Source organism: Myotis myotis, unplaced genomic scaffold, assembly GCF_014108235.1.
Source record: "Myotis myotis isolate mMyoMyo1 unplaced genomic scaffold, mMyoMyo1.p scaffold_m19_p_16, whole genome shotgun sequence".
NCBI classification, from domain to species: domain Eukaryota; kingdom Metazoa; phylum Chordata; class Mammalia; order Chiroptera; family Vespertilionidae; genus Myotis; species Myotis myotis.
In genome coordinates, this window is record NW_023416320.1 from 15,525,384 (window position 1) to 15,546,328 (window position 20,945).

General features: G+C 38.5%; 1 protein-coding gene across 7 annotated transcripts in view; it reads left to right on the top strand.

Moving 5' to 3' along the window:
• OXR1 (oxidation resistance 1) overlaps window positions 1–20,945 on the top strand; it is a 311,945-nt gene that overhangs the window by 183,033 nt on the left and 107,967 nt on the right. Inside the window, exon 1 of one of the 7 annotated variants that reach the window (XM_036338056.1) lies at window positions 3,735–3,969. The exons of the other annotated variants lie outside the window; for them this stretch is intronic. Coding sequence (XP_036193949.1) covers window positions 3,957–3,969 — 13 coding nt within the window. The 5' untranslated portion in view covers window positions 3,735–3,956. Of the gene's footprint in view, window positions 1–3,734; window positions 3,970–20,945 lie in introns of those variants that run through there. 7 annotated transcript variants of the gene reach the window in all.

The window sequence follows — 20,945 nt, forward strand, 5'->3', positions numbered from 1 at the left end:
ACTCTTCATGAGGGTTGTGAAAATTTCTCCAATGAATTCTAGTCTCTTTCACATCACTAGCATTATTATAATTAAATCTGTATCACTTCATTACGTGAAAAAGGGCATTCCAGGCTCTTGGTGACTGATGAGCCTGAGTATAGTTTTACATGCACAAGCAATGTTTTTGTTATTGGTAGAAGTGAGGTATCCCTGGTCCTACCAGCACACCTGGTTACATATTCACCAGCTCAATATTTACATGGTGTTTGCATTGTTCTTATCAATGTGGTTGTCCCGGGCTTCTCACTGACTCTCTATCCTGTTCCTGTCACCATCTGAACTTAGCCATCACTGTACTGGCACCTTTGCCCTGAGTTACCACCTAGAGAATCTTCTCAACCTTTTCCTTGCATAGAAAGAAATATACCAAACCCGCCTGAAATTAGTACTGACTTGGACTGACCTCTCATAGCTCCTGACATTCTTGACTCCCTCCTCCTTTGCCTGTCTCTTACCATGACTATTTTCATTCCAGAATGTTTTCGTTGACTCTGGGTTCCTGGCTTACTGTTTGGCTTTTGCTCTAATTCCCTATTTAAGGCTGTGGTTGGTTGTATGGTGACCACTTAAAACTGATCGCTTACTATCTGACATTCTGTAATGGTGGTTGTTTGGCACTTGAAACGCCTCAAATTTCCGTTGTACCTAGGTTAGGTTTAGTCCTAGCCTTGTTGCTTGCCTTGCCTACCAGCCTGAAGCTAAATAAGATGAACAGGAAAGCGTAGGCCAAAGTGGGAGAAGTAGGTAACTATTCTGGTTGTCTCTGAACGTTCAGGGAAGAATGTTCAGGCTCCTCCTGGCTGTTTGCTGGCTCTGAAGTCAGATGGGCTGAGCTCCAATCTTGAGTCAATCATTGACTAGTTGTGTGACCTAAGGCAAGTTTCTTTGCCTCTCTATACCTCTGTTTTCTTAAATATAATATGCATATGTCGTATCTGCCTCAAAATTATTATAAAGATTAATTTAAATAAAGCATGTAAATTACTTAAAAGGTCATTCATAGAAAAAAAACACTCAAATGTTAGCCATTGTTTTTATCATTTCTCAGTTACAATACTTGATGACTTTGTTGATCATCTAAATTTGAATATCATTCTAAATGACTGTTTTCTTAACTCATGAATCATGGGATAATAGTTAAGTAGCCATAGCTTCCCTTACATGGCTATTGAATTCTTCATCTTTATGAGGCATCTATTTCCATAAAAAGGAAGAAAAATCACTGTTAATAAAATCATTTAGAATCTTATTTCAGTCTATTTTTGAAAGACCCCAAAAATTGTAGGAACCTGGAAGAAGCAGTGACCAGAATGGAAATCTTAGAACAGCCTGTTCCAAAGCCAAGTTGCTGGGTTAAGCAATTAAAGGTCTAGCTGAGTTTGTAATTTGGGTCCATGTATGAGACAAAGATAATAGTATCATCCATGAAGGAGAACCTGCATGTAATTGGCTAACACTTTTTTGCCCTAGATAATTATTCTACAGTGAAGTTATTAATTTTATATATATGATTTTTAATCAAATCAGGCCTTCTAATTATCAAATAGCTCCAAAGAACTTACTTCTTCTGTTTGCATAATATTAGGGTGACAGAGTTTTTTTGTAAGCATGAATACTATTGGTCACATTTAACTAACTTTCAAGGTTTCTAATTTTCCATTTGAGGAGACTAACCCAAAGATATAAAGCTCACATATGTATCCTATGTAACATAGCTAAAGAGTCAACAGCATACCTAACCTTCATATCATTACTCCAAATATAGTATTCTTTAAATTACCTCAAGTGATGCCAGAACTCTCTTGCTACTTCATAAGATGTCACAGAGTTTAAAATTAACAGTGGTAAAAATGAATACCATTAATATGTGAATATTTAAAACCTTAGTATTTGAAGGAACTAAGTAACCTACAAAATCAAAATAATTATAAAGCTGGATTTTAGAGACTCACTAAAACAGTTTGATTTATTTTCCCATTCAAAATATTGAAAAGAAAATCTCTAGCTTCAAGTATCTCTTCAAAAAGAAAAAGAAAAAAGAAGTTATAACAACACTTAAGATTTAAGTGTTCATTACATGCCCAGCAATACAGCAAGCATTTGTATGCGTCATCTGATGTACAGCTCAGGAGAACCCCACAAAGTAATTATACTTTTTTCACTGTACAGATGAGAGAAAGAAAGCTTAAAAGCTTAAAGAGGTTAAGTAATTTGTCCAAAATCGCAGTCTCTAAGTAGGAAAGTCAGGATTCCAATTCAAATAAGCTGAGTTTTGAGACCATATATATTTTTTTAATATATTTTTTTTCATTGATTTCAGAGAGGAAAAGGGAGGGAGAGAGAAATAGAAACATCAGTGATGAGAATCACTGATCAGCCACCTCCTGCATACCTGCCACTGGGCAAACCAGGCATGTGCCCCGACTGGAAATGGAACCGCGGCCTCCTAGTTCATAGGTCAGCGCTCAACCACTGAACCACACCGACTTGGCTTGAGGCCATATTCTTCATCACAGTGCTATATGTTCTTGATCTTATATAATTTAGCCTTACTGAGCTGTTCATTTCTTCAATTCATGAAGTCTGGGATAGTAATAATTGGTTAAAACTCCAAAAAGTTTCACTAGTCTTATGGCTGCAACTCGGATGCTGTTATCCTGGGCTTCCAGCGGAAGTGTGCGCATGCCAACTAACCACACACTTCCAGCCAGTTGCATAAAGTCATTATTCTTGATTTAGATTGGAAAACTTCCACTGATGACCATGTTCTTCCTGTGTATGATTAACTGGCACCTGTGACTTTAAATGCACAGGATGATAAGCAGAGATCTTAACCATTATAAGTGTATAGTTAGTGTAGTTGTGTTAAGTTTGTTCGTTCACATTTTTGATAAACAGATATTCGGAACTTGTTCACCTTGCATATCTGAAATTGTATACCCATAAAACTTACTTTTTTTCTTTTTCCTTGTCACCTAGCCCTTGGTAACCACCATTCTGTTTTCTGTTTCTACGAATTTGACTACCTTAGTTACCTCATAACTAGAATCATATAATGTTTATCTTTTTGTGACTGGCTTATACATAGCATAAAGTTTTCAAGGTTCATACAGGATTTCCTTCATTTTTAAGACTCAATAATCTTCCATTGTATGTATATACTATATTTCATTTACCATTCATCCATTGATGGACATTTAAGGTGCTTCCTTTGATATTGTGAATAGTGCTGTTATGAACATGGATGAGCAAATACCTCTTTGAGACCTTGCTTTCAGCTCTTTTGTATGTGTAGCCAGAAATAGTATTGCTGAATCCTATGGTAGTTTTATTTTTAATTTTTTGAGGAACCTCCATGTTGTTTTCTATAGTAGTTGCACTTTTTTACAGTCCTACCAACAGTGCACCAGGATTCTAATTTCTCTACATCCTCATTAATACTTGTAATATTCTGTAAATTCTTTTTCATTTTTTGGTGAGACAGTATACATTTGATTTCAGAAAATGTAGTATTACTAAAGCTAATACTTTTGAGTCAGCATATTTCAATGTTCTCCAGCCCTCTGAATGTGTTTAATTTCGGAAGCTAAATATTTTCCAGAACATTCTTTGAGTAAATGAATAACTTGCTCTTTCGAACCTAAAACGCAGATTGGTTTCTTCTTTCTTTTGGCCACCACTGTCTTATCCAGCGCTAAAAGCTTCTTAAAATTAGTCACCAGGAAGGTGTTCTCACCTCAAAAGCCTGCTAAAGATGAAGAAAAACTGGTGCTATTCAAAGACAGTCTGTACTTAGAGACTTAGAATTCAGGATGAAAACAAACTCCCTGAAATAACAAGGATGTTTGAAAGAGAAGAACTCACCAACCCACTGCTACAGAAGGCTGAATTACAAGGAAATAGGCCCCTTAGCCATGAAGCTGAGAAGTAAGTTTCTGAAATCATGCCTTTCTATTTATTTTTTCTCATTTACTTGAAATGTCAATCATTAGTTGGGGAAAGCAGAGTGCTGCTATTAAAGCATCGATATTAACCAAATGGTAGAATCTTGTGCAAGTAACAGTGGATTTGGATATTTGTATAGGCCCTTGTATAGAGTAAGTACCAGAAATTGCCCATCTTTGATCTTAAGAGAGCTAGTTATGTTAGCTATATGTAATATTTTTATTCTGGGTTATGAGTTGAAAAAAAAACACACCTCTAAAACATTTATCTTATTTCTGTTAATATTTTTTGGTTTTTCTTGTTTTCATTTCACTAGTGGAAACTTTCAGAAGCATTTTTTTACTCTAAACATGAGAGCAGATGTATAAAAAGAAATTATAACACATTTAATGCCACATTTATTTTCTGTAGGATTATAATATTTAAATTCTCAAAAGAGTTACTAGTATAGAAAAAAATCAGAAAATTTAACATTTTTTCAGGCAGTGACTGGTAAATTTTCTAATGCTACCAGATAGTCTATAAAAATAACTGATAAGAAAGAAAAGACTGAAAACATATTAAAAAATATTAGTCAAAACTCAGGGTGCTTCAGTTGGAGAGAAATAAAATTAATAAAGACCTATTAGAAATGACAAACGTTATGTGGAAATATAAAAGTAAAAGTGAATAATAGCTAAACATAAGGCACTTGTTCTCTGTGAAACTAAAAATAGCAAACCTGGGGACAATGACCTTGCCTTTCCCATAGTTAACCAGTCTTGTGGTTATCTAGCATACAGAAGTCTATGGACATATCTTTCAAAACAGAAATGTCCTTGCCATTGTAGAACTTACTGTAATTTCTCAGTGGTGAGGATTCAACAAGGGAGAATACGTTTATTTTTAAATAAAAAGAGAGAGATTTTTATAGCATTTCAACTTAGCCTTTGCTAATCTTAAAGAGTCGAATTTCTTATTGAGCTTATAAGTAAAGCTTAATTTTAACAAAATTAGAGGGAAAATGCCACATTTATAGAGAAAAGATGTTATGAAACAACAGCAGTGTTGCTATTTCATATTTTTAGAACGTAAGTGCTAAAGCTTATTACTTGCACAGCAGGATGGTTTTATGAAGGAATCACTATAATACAGTGAGACTTTGAATAAGTCTGTGGACTTAGTCACAAAGGGACCATGAAACAAATAGAGAAAAGAGAGGAAAATAGAGTCCTGTGACTTTCAAAGGGCTTTTTTGGCAATAGTTGGCAAGGATAAGTAATGCCCAGCCATAGTTAAAACAGTATTTTGTTTCTTTCTAGTCTAGCAAAGTCTTTTGCCAATGAAAACACAAGGGGGCACCATTTTCTGGTAGACCCCTCAGAACAGAGCCAACAAGCTATTTGACCTATTTTGTTACAAAATTCATTTCAGATAGTGGAAGTATTTCTTCTATGGAGTTGTGACAGGGATGTCTAACTACATCCAATTGCTTGAAACCACCTTACATGTCTTCTGGGCTTTCCTTTCATTCCCCTTGCATGAGACGCCTTTTTCAAACAATTCCAAGGAATCAGCTATCATGACATCTGATTTCCAGAAAATATACTGTTTTGCTGTGCCATTGGTGGAAATGAACCTCATGCCTACACAGCCCCCTCCTCTTTCTTGGGCCAGCCAGCTGTGGCCAGGCCTTCTACTCCCTTTGAAGACTCTCACTTGGCTTAAAGTGAGGAGGAAGCTTCTCTAGCCTTCTCCCCAAATAATAAGGGGATGAGGTGGAAGCACAACATACTGACCGCTTTCTCCAAACGGATTCTCTCTTGGCAGCTCTCATCTCTGCTCTTTCATACCTTTTAAGTATGTGAGGGGCAAATGCTGGCCAATGTTACAGTCTCTTAGCATCACTTTTAGGATGTGGAGATATGTGGTACCTACTCCACAGTTTTCAGTCTTGGGGTCCTCAGTCAAAAGTGAAACATAGTTCCATTTCCATAGCTTCTACACTTCGATGCCATGATGTAGTTATGCTATGTTTTACCTTAATCCTATCTTTAAAAAATAAAACACTTTACTGATGTATGACTGACACACAAAAAGCTGTAAATATTTAATGCTTATAGCTTGATGGGTTTGGAGTTAAGTATGTACCTGTGAAACCATCGCCCATAATCTATGCCGTAACTATCCATCACCTCCAAAAGTTTTCTCTCACCCTCTTTATGTGTTTTTTTTTATGATAAGAGCACTTAACATAATACCTGCACTCGTAGAAAAAGTTGTTAGTATACAGTACACTATAGTTAACTGTTGGCATTATGTGGACCAGTAGATGTCTGGGACTTACTCATCTTGCATAAGTGAAACTTTGTGCTCTGGCAATCAGGTTTTTTAGCGCCTTACTCTTTAATAGGAAAGCTATTGAAATGTGTTCCTTAATTTAAGCGCTCTTAAATTCTTGAGTATTCTTAAATTAAGAAAGTTTCTACTATGAGAACATTGACTAAACCAAACACAGCGAAAAATTGGATTGTGTGTTCACCACCCAAAATCAAGTCTCCTTCTGTCACCATACCACCCCCCCCACCCCCCTCACCTCCCGCTTTACTCTCGTCTACCTCCCCTCAGCCCCCTTTCCATATGGTAATCACCATCCTGTTGTCTGTATCTGTGAAGTTTTGGGGTTTTGTTTTTTGGGTGTTTTTGTTTTTTGCTTAATCCCAATATATTCTGTAAGAATTTCAAAAAAGAAAATAATTGGAAGGAACAGACAATATACAGGAAAAAAAGGAAAACTTCTAATGGCACTATTAATATTCTCAACATGCCATCTTAGAAGCTTTTATTCTGGATGATAGGACCATAGTTCTTGCTCAGAGTAAAATTAGGAGTGATTGATTTTTAGCAAAGAAGTAACAAGATCTGACTTAAATTTCAAAAGACTCCTTTTAACTGGAATGTGAAGAATAGGTGTTGGACCAGCAAGGGTGGAAGCAGAGAGACCAGTTTGGAAGTTATTGCTGTGATTCAGGTGAGAAATCATGGTTCAGGCCAAGATGGTAGTGATGGGGGTCGTGAAAATAGTCACATTCTGGACATATTTTAAATGTAGAGCCCACAGATGGTCCTGATCAATAGGATGTGGGGTGTGACAGAGTAAAGAAAAAGAAAAAACTCAAAATAAGTGTCAAATATTCCTCTAAGGCTCTTGGCCAGGGCAAATGAATGGATTTTCTCTCATGTAAAGTGGGAACGATGAGGGTGGAGCAGGTTTTCTGAGAGTTCAGGAGTTTATTTCTGAACAAGTTAAGTTTGAGATGTTAACTAGGCCTCCTAATGGAGATATAGAATAAACAAGTTGGCTCTACAAATCTGGGGTTTGGAGGGAATAATTGTTCTGGGAATATTAATTTGGGAGTTTACAACATATAGATGATAACAAACACTATAGATGAGCTCACCAAAAGAGTAAGCATCAACAGATGCCCAGGAACCGAGGACCAGAGTGCCCAGTGTTGAGAGGAAGATCTGGCAAAGGAGACAGAAGGATCAAGCAGTGGAATAGGAGGAAAACCGGGAGCTTGTGATGCCGTGGAGGCCAGTGAAGACAGTGCATGGAGAAGGAGATACAGGTCAGTGAGAACTGAGATGACCATTGATTTTATCAAGGTGAAGGTCATGGAAGACTTTGAGAGCAGTGCCGTGGTCCACCTGCAAGCCCAATTGCAGTGGATTTAAGAGAAAGCATGGAAAGGGAAATAATTAGAAACAGCACATGTAGAAAATTTCAAGGAGTTTTTCTGCATAGATGAGCAGCAGAAGAGCAACTTATGTGGAGTAAATTGGGTCAAGAGAGGGCTTTTTTAAGATGGGAGAATAGCAGCCTATTTTTATGTGGATGAAAGCAATACAGTAGAGGGGGAAGTTGGATGATGTAGAGGAGAGTGGAGAGTTTTGGAGGAACTGTCTCTTAATAGGCGAGAAAGGAGGGAAGATAATGAGCTTAAAAGGAGCAGAAGAGAAGGCTGAGTGGGTAGCTACAGATACTGGTGGTGGGCCGGTGTGGTAATGAGAGTCCTCCTCTAAATGCTTCACTTTTTCACTAAGGCATGGAGATCATCATCCAAGAAGACGGATGGAGAAAGAGCTTATTAGGAGAGAGAAAATAGTGTGAAAGCATCTCTAGGAGAGTGGGAGAGTGCATACCTCGGAAAATACAGCACAAAACCACCTTGAAGGTCATGGTCATCAACATCATGACTGTGTAGTTATATTTGAAAATGCTAAGGAGCTTTTGTTGTCCTTTTAAGATGGACTTTGAATAAAGAATGTTCTCAACTAGTAGGCTAAATTCCTCATAGAAGTCCAAATAGGTCGATGTATAAACCACCAGTGAGTTTCTGTTTGACGTGTGTGCACAGATTGTCCACTGCTGTGCCTCGATAAACTCTACAGCCTGGCTTTTCTTCTCTCTCTCCTCTCGAAACCTGTCTGATTTGCATGTCTGTCCTTTTTTGTTGGCCTGTGTCTAGATGGAAATGTTAGCATTTAAACCATTATTGTTGAGCTGGGGCAAAGGAAAAACAAAAGGTACTAGAATAGCTGAGATGAGAGAAGGGAGAGATGCAGATTTAGCTAAGAAATTACTCAGAATCGAAGGCCCATGAAGGTAAAGCCGGCTGGACCATGTTCTGAATATAAACAGAAAAGAAAGCAGATGATGTTGTGGAAATTTAATGTGTCAAACGTAGTCCTGAACTGCCTTGAGTTACTTTAGGTGGGTCTGCTAAATGTTGGGTTAATTGAGTACTGTACCTTTTATTTAATTTTTCAAGCAAGGAGGAAAATATTCCTTGCTTCTTGGTTTTAATTTATTTGCAAGAAATTTATATAATCCCTCATTTACTTTTTAAATCAAGCAACTTCTTATAATATTTAAAAGAAGTAGTTAAAAGCTTTCTATTAGGGCTTGTATGCCTGCATGATTTTAAGCAGATTACTTAATCTCTGTGTTTCGTGTTTTAATAGTTAACACACAGAGAACAGTGGAGCTGGAAATATCACCACCATCACAATCCTTAAATTTAATTCTTGTGCTTCACACTTGGAAATAAAATCAGAAGGCATACATGAGTTTTTCTTGATTCTTGAATTAAAAACTCCATTTTTACAGAAATAAAAGATGATTTACATATTATTTTTCTGAGGAAATGTGTTTTTTTCCCTTATATCACAATATGTAATGACTTGATGGAATATTTAAATACAAGTTATTAAGTTCAAGGGAAATAAGAGGGCACCTGGGCATTAGAGCTACAGATGCATTTTTGACACACTGCTGCCCCCTGCTGCCTGACAGGTAATTTTACTTTTGCACAAGTCACACCCTCATAAAATTAACAAAACTGTATCCAGTATTATAGGATCACACTAATGAAGAAACTGAGGTCCCAAAAGTCATTAAGGTAACAAAAATGGTGAAAGATTCAGGATTAGACTTCTGGAAAGTCACTTCTTCCTGCTTTGCCAGACTTTCCCCTATTAAATTAAGACTTAACAAGTATTTCTCAAATGCCTACTATGGGCCTGGTACTGTTAGAAGCACACAGGATGGAGAAGTGGAAACCAAGACCTCTGCACTGACAAAACTCGTATTCTTGTGTGAGTAAACAGCCAATACATAAGAAAAATATCAATAAGTAAAATGATTTCAGTTTACGATCTGTGTACTAAATAGTAATGGTGATGCCTAATATTTATGGGTCACTATAAAAGCAGAAAGTTAAAGGCGCTGGTTTGCTTTCTGTGATTTGCCTCATTTGCTTCTCACAGCAACACTAAGGTAGCAACTTCACCCAGAGGCAAGGCCAGAATGATCCTACGAGGTGGCATGAAGATTTGAAACAAAACCACTTCTATTAAGGAAAACAAATAGAAATTATATATGCATATATACATATCTATAATAATAAACGGGTAATATGCTAATTAGACCAACATCATTCCGGACATCCTTCCGGACGGAGATGGGGCCGGAGCAAAGCCTGGGTCCCAGGTGCCTGCTGGCAGCCGGAGGAAAGCCTGGGTCCTGGGTACCAGAGGGAAGCTGGTGCCGGCAGCCTGGGGAAGGAAGGCCTACTCTTGCATGAATTTTGTGCATCGGGCCTCTAGTATATATATATACTTTTTTGAAGGGAAAGTAAGATTGTTGGAGGATGAGAGTTGGTAAAGAGCAACTAGTTAGAAGAATGGTAACTACTTTCCCACATAGACTTCCTCTCTAGCCCTTGTTTTCACCAGAGCTTTCAGCCTGGTTGCTTTATTTAAATTATTTAAATTATAGTTCACATTGAATATTATTATGTATTAGTTTCAGGTGTACAACATAGTGTTTAGACAATCATATACTTTACAGAGTGGTCCCCCTGATATTTCAAGTACCCTCCCTGGTCCGTTAGTACATAGCTGTTACAATGTTATTTTACCCCTATTGACCTCTCCCTGGCCACTCCCACTCCCCACCCCACCCCCAGCACATGCCCTTACCCCCCTAGTGTCTGTGTCCATTGGTAATGCTTATATACATGCATACAAGTCCTTTGTTTGATCTCTTACCCCTCCCCCCCTCACCGCCAGCCTTCCCTCTGAGGTTTGACAGTCAGTTCAATGCTTCTCTGTCTCTGGATCTATTTTTGTTCATCAGTTTATGTTGGATGGACCTGGATAGCATTATGCTAAGTGAAATAAGCCAGTCAGAGAAAGATAAATATTACATGATCTCACTCGTTTGTGGAATATAGTGAACAGCCTGGTTGCCTTTAATATTCTCTGGTTTGTCATAGGGTGGCTCCCTGTACTGAGCAGGTTATTCTAAATCTCCTCTAACAAGGGAACAATACTCTCCCTTAAGCAGGTGTCATGCCATCAAATACAACTGAGGCTCCTCCCACTTTTCTTTTTCAGGGGTCCCATTGGGGGTGGGGGCGGATTTGCCACCAACTAAATTGCTTGATTCTGACAAAATCCCACATCATGTAGTTAGCAATAGATTTCTTTTGATACCTCTCTATAGAGAAAATATGACCAACTCTCATGTTTCTAAATATAAAGCCCTTTTTTGTCTCTGGGTTCTTTCTAGCAGTAAGGTAGAGATCTTTTATTTTAAAATACTTTTATTTCTCTTTAGTTGAAAAGTTTTCCCCTTGTCCAAACTTTGAATAAATTGTTCTAAAACCCCTTACCTACTTTATGTCAACGTTATCTGGATTAGCACTTTATGAGAGAACAGAACCCTTTTGTCCCCTAATGCAGCTGTACTATAGTGGAATAACAGGGAATCCTCAGCCTTGTTCCCATAAATTGTGAACTAAAGAAAAGGACGATCATAAATGATGGTGCTGGTGATTCACAGATATGTTGTATGCTTTGTGCCTTCCTTACCATATGTGCTTTCTAAACTCCTGATTCTAGAGTATTGTCTAAAGATAATTAGGTATCTAGGCAAGCCTGCTTCTCTGCAAGTCTATGATATTTAGATTTTGTAAAGTGATTATTAGCATATGAAATTGCATCCTTAGCAACACACATGCATCCCATGAAACAAACAAAAAAAAATTGTGGCTACCAAATGAAATTTTAATTTTGACTTACGTTAAACATTTTGTGTTAGGTGAACCAAAAGGTTGCAAAATTCAACAGATAACTGTTTTTAATCTACTTTTTATATAGCTGTATAGTAATTAACAGTAGTGCTTTTTAATATTTTAGAAAGCATAAAATATCTATAAAAACCAACCTTATGAGCAAGACTGTTGCTAAATTTTAAGTACTTAATATTTATGTTTATATAAGCCAGATGGAATACATTCAGGATGAGATTCCAGTATAAATTTTGCCCTTGAATATAGTCTTTGAAAATTTAATCTCACAGCTATAGGATATCCTACCCTCAGAAAATTAACAGGGGGCACTTCATGTTTTAAGTAGATGTAACCCCTTTGTGAAGACTGTATCATTGCCTACCAAATCTATAATTGGATTGGTACCAATTATGGATCAATGATGAATTATGGATCACTAATGACTAATTGACTTGGGTCATAGTCAATCAAGCTGACAATGACTTTTGAAGTTCACTCATCTTCCAGGATTGCCACTAGTTTTAGCTATTCCTCAAGAACATTTGTGTCTGCAGCCTCTGTTCTTATACTTGACATACCTGATCCCTACATGGCTTAGGAAGGGATGCTTCCGGGTATGTTCAAATGTGGTCAGTTAAAGCCACTGTTAGGCAACTATTACAAAAATCTCACATTCCAACCTCCTGAAACAGTTGAAACACAACCTATGAAAAGAAAATTTCAGTCATCATGATTACTTGCTCTGTAACCAAAATGTAGATGATAATATGTTCTGTTAGCTCAAAGAAGTTGACCAATACCACAAAAATGTAAAAGATTTGAGCTTGTTATTCAGTATTTAAATAATTGTTGCTCCAGAAGGTAGGTGTGAAGGTAACCTTTCCTGTCTTGCCAGGAGCCATGGGGATGAGACAGCTTTATGGAATCACAAGGCCTCTGGGAGTGTATTGTGAGGTCTCCCACTTGACCCAATAATGGGAGAATCTAAGGATTGACTATCAGAGGAAACTTCATGATGTCCCCTTTACCTTACTTGAGGCTTTGGGGGATTGTGAAGAAATAAAAATTAATACTTAACTATAATTTCAAGAAAGAGAGCAGTTTTTCTTCCACCATCATAAGTTGATGTTAGTGGGAGGCCAAAGCTATCTCTGGATTTACCTAATGGGAGTAGAAGGCAACAGCAATAATATAACTAGAACAAAGAATTATCAATTGACCAAAATGGAAACCTCTACTCTGTAAGACCCCGGGGTTCCAGTGTAAACGACTGCAATTGCAGTGCTTCCGGGTATGTTCAAATGTGGTCAATTAAAGCCACTGTTAGGCAACTATTACAAAATCTCACATTCCAACCTCCTGAAACAGTTGAAACACAACCTATGAAAATTTCAATCATCACCATGATTACTTGCTCTGTAACCAAAATGTAGATGATGATATGTTCTGTTAGCTCAAAGAAGCTGACCAATACCACAAAAATGTAAAAGATTTGAGCTTGTTATTCAGTATTTAAATAATTGTTGCTCCAGAAAAAAAAAAGTATATGATTCTAGATTTAATACTATTTAAGCAATTGAAGATTATAGGCAAGGTGGACCTTTAGTAGAAGTAATAACATACATTACCCTAATAATACCTTAAATCTTTGGTTAACAAGCCAAATAGTGTTGGGTTGTGTTTTTGTTGTTGTTGTTGTTTCCTTTTCCCCAGTTAGAAGGTGATGGACTTTTTCTGTGATAATAAGCAGCTAAATTGTTCTGTGACTATTCACTGGCCAAGTCCATTCTATTGGCTAAATGGAACTAGGGTCTTAAAAGAATTAACATTATTTCTTAGTGATTAAACTAAGTTTTCAGGTATTTTTTTGATCATTCATAGGCTCACATCAATGAAATAAGTGCCAAGTACATGTTTATTAATTTGATAAATTTAGGGTTAAATTTATTATCCAAAAAAAAGTATTTTTTGCTCATGTTCTCAATTTTAAAAAGTATTTTGTATGGATTTCATTTGATAAAACTTGGAAAATTGCCACAGGATCTCCAGCGAAGTTCTGGTTAGCATCTCCAGCCAGGTTCTGTGTCCATGTTCTCTTGCTAGGTTCTCCAGCCAGGTTCAGTCACCAGGTTCTAGTCAGGTTCTCTTGCCATGTTCTATCCAGGTTCTGTAGCCAGGTTCTGTCTCTAGGTTCTTCAGCCAGGTTCTCTCGCTAGGTTCTGTCTCTAGGTTCTGTCTCCAGTTTCTGTCCAGGATCTTTTGCCATGTTCTCTCCAGCAAAGTTCTTCTGTCTCTAGGTTCTGTGTAGGTTCTGTGTCTAGGTTCTGTCCAGTGATGACTTTTTTAGTGTAAACTTTATATCACTCTATCCCATCCACTTTAACGTATTATCTATCCTTTATGAGGTCAGATGTTGAAAGAGACCTTAGTGGAGACAGAATGATGCCATTAAATCAAGAACACATTTAAAAACCCACGTCTTCTCTTTATTAATGATGATAATATCTGTTGTTTGAGATTTGTTTGTTTGTTTTTCTATGTGCTGGGTGGTCTGCCCTGTGCTTTTCATGCACTCTATTTGTGAACATACTGAGGATTCTTTTAAGTTACCTGATTTTATAAATGAGGACATGATGCTGAGAGAGAGAGCGAGCTGGTTCAAAATCACTCCTTGGTAAAAAGTGAGCATAGGATTTAACTTGGGTTCTCTTACTCCTAATTACTTGTATTCCTTAGCCTGCTATCTAACCTGTTTTTCTTCCAAGCTTAAACCATTTAAACTGCACTGTTTTCAAGCATAGTTGTCATTGAGTCAGACTACCTCCATCTGCTTCTCTGCCATTATTACCTGTAAAGTTGCCCTTTGCTAAGGCACCCACAGCACAGGGTGCCGGAGCTCACTCATGAGCCCACTGTGCTTCAGGCTGGAAACCCCCACTTTCTTCCTTTTGGTTCCCAAAGCATAACTGAGACAACATTAGTATACCTGTTACCAGGTTGAAGGATGGGAGAGAACAATAGGTGAAGGTGATTACTGCAAAGAACAGGAAATGCTTCAAATTTAGTCTGACACCACTCTTCTAGGAATTTACTGGTAATTCCTGATCACTGGGGATTTCTTTCTCAGACTTGGGCCTCTTGACACATTGCTGGACCCTCTGTCTCCTGTAACCTGTTTTTATAACCCCTAATAGCCTTCCAACTCTGCAACCCTCCCCGCAACTGGGAGGGTTACACAGCTATTTAGCCTCCCATCCCCCCACCTCCACCCCAGGCTGGGCTCTGAGCCTGCATTTGTATTTTAACCATTCATTAAGGCATTGTGCTAAGTGCCATCCACTCTGGATCTCTACCTTCACCTTTACAAAGGACTGACTCCAGATTTGAAATTTACTTTTTTTCTTTAGCGTCTCCTGAATTAAATTCTCCCATCCCAACAACCTCAGCAAACCCTACTGATTAGTCACAGTTCTCCAGAGAAATAAAACCAATAGGAAATGTATATATATAGGATGTCCTAAAACATGTATAAGCACTTTGAATAATTATATATTCTGATGGGTTAAATATGAAAAGAAAGAAACATCAACTGAGCTATCAGCTGTGAAGATGTGTACACATTTTTGGGACACCTTGTATATAATGTGTAAAATATATAAAACACCTATTATCTATCTATCTATTGAGATTTATTGTTAGAAATTGGCGCCTGTGATTGTGAGAGCTGACATAGATGAGATTCGTAGGGCAGGCCAGGCAGGCTGGAAACTCAGGCAGGATTTCTATATTGCAGTCTTATTGCCTAATTTCTCCTTCTTCAGGAAAACTGAGTCTTTTAAGGCCTTCAACTGATTGGCTAAGGCCTATCCGCATTATGGAGGGTAATTCACTTAATGTCCACTGATTTAAATGTTAATAACATCTAAAAAATAACTTCACAACCACATCTAGGCTGGTGTTTGACTAAAAAAACTGGGCACATCATCAACTAAGTTTATGCATAAAATTGACCATAACATTCTAGATATTTGAATTTCTATTATGTACCAGGTACAGACATGGTCCCATCCCCAGTGTGCTCAAAGATCAGTTGAAAAGCCTATGGTTCTTTAACATTGCCTGGACTTTCAGAAAGACCTCCTTACCCATTATGACCTCAATCCCAGTATGCAGTGCAGTCACATATACAGAATTGGGGTGAGGTCTAAGACCTCCAATGGCAACTCCCGCTCCATTGTGTTAGGGGTGAGGAAGCCCCACCCTCCTAGGGGAATTCTGGGCATGGTGCCAGTGACTAGGAAAATAAGAGCATTTATGATTGTGGAGGAACCTTGTTAATGACTGAGAAGCAGCTCTCTTTGGACGGAATGGTGGTGGTTGTATGGCGTGATGGAGATGGGCAGTCCTGAGTTGAAAATCTGTGTTGGACAAAATTCTAGAATGTTGAAAATACCTTCCTCCTTCCTTTGTATTGCCTGTAAAATAGGAGTAATATTTTTTAAGAGCTTTAATAAGGGTCAAATGAGAAAATATACAAATTTTCTAGTAGACTATTTCATACTCTTAAAATGGTAGTGTTCTTTCTAATCAAGTCTCTCTGACTCTCAAGAATTTAAAATTGACCCAATCATATGCAAAAGGATAGAGATGGTAATGATTGGTCTAGCAGTGACATCCAAAGTCCATGCTTTGTGGAGACATGACTCGAGTCATAGAAAATCAGGAGCTAAGGTTCTCTCTCTCTCTCTCTCTCTCTCTCTCTCTCTCTCTCTCTCTCTCTCTCTCTCTCTCCCTGCTTCCCCTTTGACTTCCCATTTTCTCTACAGGTCTTCCATTCTCCTGTATATACTAGCAGGCAGGTTTCTCTCCATGTCCATTAGCTTGAACACAGCTTTTGTTGTTCTAACTTCAACTGAGATCTAACTACACATGGTCTGAGCTCCAGAGTTCATCTCCTATTTCAGTTTGAGAGAGTGTCTGAATGTCCAGCATGTCTGTTTCCTGGAAGAACAACCTTTGACTCAAGTGTCAGGTGAGACCACATCATCCAGTCAGCTCAGAACCATATGCCAGCATGGACCCACCTCTTGAATAAAGGGAACATGTAGAGTTCAGTGCTATCGTAGATGTGTCTACCATTTGTAGCTGGAGTGGACTCAAATCACCTTGAACTTAGGGATCTTAGACCCAAAATATATAAAATGTGCCTCCATTATTGTCATCTAAACCTCACAATAAATAAAACTACTAAAATTATAGAGTTTAATATGAATAACAGGACTAAAAAGCAGGGTATACCAACAAGCAAACAGAAACACTTTATAACCCCTCACCCATATCCCATTTATCAGTAGGGTTCACAGTTATCGTAAAGAGGTTTGAGTGTCCAAACGTCTGCATATAGACTTTCCTTTTGTTCTTCCTTAAAACATACTTTAATGTGCTTAAAACTTCTCTACATGTTATATATACAAACACACACATGTGTATACAATATGTACTGGTGATTTCATGACTTTTTCAAACATAAAATTTTCAGTTTTCCCTCTTGACTTAAAAAATTACCCCCATGAAAGTTAATATTTCATGTGGTGACATTATCATTGGTCATTCCAAATACAATTTAACTATTATGAGTTATAGATGGTGCTGATTAACATTGATCTCATAGGTTTGGTTAATTATATCATATCGTTAAAGCAGATGTTAAAACAGGGAAGGATCTTGCTAAGTTTAATTTGAAAGAGTTATCTAAGGTTTGTGCAATTAATTAGTTTTAGAGCCAACATATTTGGACTCCTTGCTCTTTCCCTTCCAATTTATTGTCTACTTATAAAGCTTATTGTGTTCGAGTCATGGACTGCCATGTTATTTGAAAAACATAGACTGTTAATTGCCAAGAGAACAGAAAATATGGCTATACTAGAGGCCCAGTGCACAAAATTTGTGCATGGGTAGGGTCTGTAGCTGCTGCTGGCCAGCAGCCAGGGTCTCCCTTCCTCAGCTGCCCACCGCCAGCAGGGGCCTTCCTTCATTCCACGCCGCCCCCTGTTGGTCAGCGCACATCATAGCAATCGATGGAACTCCCAGTCAGTCGAACTCCCAAGGGGACACTTTGCATATTAGGCTTTTATATATATAGATTAGAAGAAGGTCATTGCTGTTAGTGGACGGAGTGCAAAACTTGTTCTCCGTGTTCATGGTTTAGTAGAATAAACACAAAATGTTAAGTTTTTGGACAAGTCTGCATACTTATGTGAATTTTACAAACAACTCGTTATGTCACCATCTTTTCCCTTTCTGTCATATACAGTATTATTGATATACTCCAAATTAGATATGGTATTGGTTCTTAGCTTTCTGTAAGATTCTCTTGGTATTGCTCTAATTATGACTTGCAACATTAAAAATCACTGCTTTTGAACTCACCCTTCTGTTTTCTGTGGACAGATGCAGAAATTTATGCAGTAACCAATCTCAGTTGCTTCATTAAAGTGCTGGATAGCATGATTTTAAATGTGGGACAAAGAGGAGACAGGAAGAGTTTTATTGAATAAAACTGTTTACTGCCTTTTCAGCACACAGCTGATTAGCAAATGGTTGTACAGCTGTTTGCAATAACATAAAAGACATGCCTTTCTCTTGATAACAGTTATATAAGTGTTTTTGTTTGTTCTCTTAGAGTGGTTTCCAAAAAGTTTATGTAATAAGCCTGAAGGTTATACCAAGAGGGAAGCGCTTCAGAAATGATTTAAACTGATGTGGACAAGCATGCGATTGTGTTTGCGTGGCCTGTGAACACACATATGTATATGATTCACACATCTCTTTCCACAAAGGATTTGAGGTAGCACAGGATGCCATTCTGGCTAAAAAGCCACATCAGATTACTATCACTTACTAGGGCAGAGCCACACAATGCTCTCTGCAGCTTAGATTTCTTGAAACCTTACGAACTGAAGGATGTGTGAGATCCTCAGACTTCTAATTTGCCATAGGGCAGAATCATCCCCGTGTGCTGAAGGGGTGTGAGGAAAAAGTTGTCACTGGGAAAGGCAGGCTTTTAGAAGAGATTATTACTGTAGAATTCATCAAGATAAAATATATCAGTAATAGTTTACACTCGAGAACTAAAAATGTTTAAAGGAATAATTTATACATTAAAACTGTAGGAATTAAAACATAAGGACGGGGCATGACTGGCTTCTTGCATTGCTGATTTGGTTCCTGTCTGAGGTCTATCTGTACAGGTCAAAAATTCTTCCTTCTTCTCCAACGAGTCCGTGGAGGCTTGCCTAATGGCCTTCTTTAATTGAGCCAACCACATTCTGTCAGGGAGAAGCCAGGACAGAAATAGCTAGGATTTAATATTGTGAACAAGGTCATTGCTAAAAGCCTCAAGGAACAACATAAATACTGCGCTTGAAGGAATGGCACTTAGTTATTTGTGGCAAGGCCCTTTCTACTTCCCTGGTTGAAAGCAACGGATAAAAATAACTAGTCATCCTAACACGATGACAAGCATATTGTTTTCATTGGGTGTGATTACAATCCGTTCTCATTTCATTATACCATGACATAGGTATCCTTAGATGAGTAGAACTATATTGAGGAATTTTCTAAGAAAGAAAGATGATGATCCAAGTCCCCTCTCTAGATATTTCGGAAGATTTGGAGGGGGGAGAAAGAGTGGACAAGAGTATCTTTTGTAAAATGGCGCTACTAATAGGGCCTGCCTCAGATATGGTGTACATTCACCAGAGTATTTACCAGGGATGTATTACTTTCCTATTGCAGTTGTAACAAATCACCAAAAAGAGAGAGTGGCTTGAAACAACACAAATATATTATCTTATAGGACTGGTAGTCTAAAGCCCAAAATGCATCTCACCTGGTTTAAGTCAATATGTGGGTAGGGCTGCATCCTTTCTCGAGGCTCTAGGGTAGAATCCTTTTGTTATGTTTCCTTTTCTAGCTTCTAGAGGTTTCTAGAGGCTTCTAATTATAACCCTTGGCTAGTGGCCCCCTTGCCATCTTCAAAGGCAGCAAAGGCCAGTCAAGTCTTGCTCATATCGAATCACTCAGACGCTGACTGTCCTGTCTCCCTCTTCCACTTATGAGGACCCTTGTGATCCCATCGGGCCCACCAGGATCACTTCCCTTCTCAAGACCAAGTGGTTCGCAGTCTTACTTCCCCTTTGCTGTGTAAGGGAACATATTCGTAGGCTCTGGGGATTAGGACAAGGACACTTTGAGAACCCATTGTTCTGCCTATGACACCAGAGCACTAGCCACTAAGTAGACAAACAAACGGGGAATGTTAGTTTTTGCTACTCTTAACTCCACCCCACCCCCACTCACCCTTCCCACCTCCCCACCCCCGACCAAAAGAAACCCTCTCTGAATGTTTTTTGTTGTTTTAGCAAAAAGATCCTAACTGACCAGTGACCCAGCAACTAGATGAGCATAGAGCCCTCCCATGATGCCTTCCAACACCTTTTAAAACAATTGTTTTGGCGCTCTGCCTTTAAGGCTGAAAAATAAAAGACAGGGTTGTTCTCCCTGACCTAAATACACATACAGGGTCTCTGGCTTCCTGTTCTGGTCTCTCTCTACACTTCTTTTTTTCTTGAGCATATTTTCTGCTGCGGTATCGACTCACCTATATGTAACTGACTCTCTAAAGGGGAACGTGAGTGCTCACGTTTCTGTCCAGCTTAGAGCACCCCATGTCCAGTGTGAGCTGGGCTACTTCCCCCTAATATTCTGAGAGTCCCTGAAAATAGCTCCAGAATTCAAATTACCTTTTTAAAAAAATATATATTTTTATTGATTTCAGAGAGGAAGGGAGAGGGAGAGAGAGATAGAAACATCAAAGATGAGAGAGAATCACTGATAGGCTGACTCTTGCACATGCCCTACTGGGGATCGAACCCGCAACCTGGGCATGTGCCCTGACCGGGAATCGAACTATGACCTCCTGGTTCATAGGTCAATGCTCAACCACTGAGCCACACTGAACTGGCTCAAATGACCATTTTTTATTCAAGCCATTTCTTCTTCTCTCCCTTCAAGGACAGCACCACTCTCTTTGTCACACAGATGTGAACATTGGGAGCCATGTGCCTTATAGTCTGAAAAGGGTAGACCCTCCCCCTCCCCCCATTGGTCCTACGTTCAAGCTTTTTGTGCCCTTGCCTGGACTCCTCACTGTCTCCTGCTTTTCTTCCTTCACTGATTTGTGCCATCACCCAACACAGTCCCAGGTGCCTCCTCTCCAGTCCTTCTGCTTTGCTTAAATCAGGCTTTGTCAGCACATGAAGGGTTCAGGGAATCATT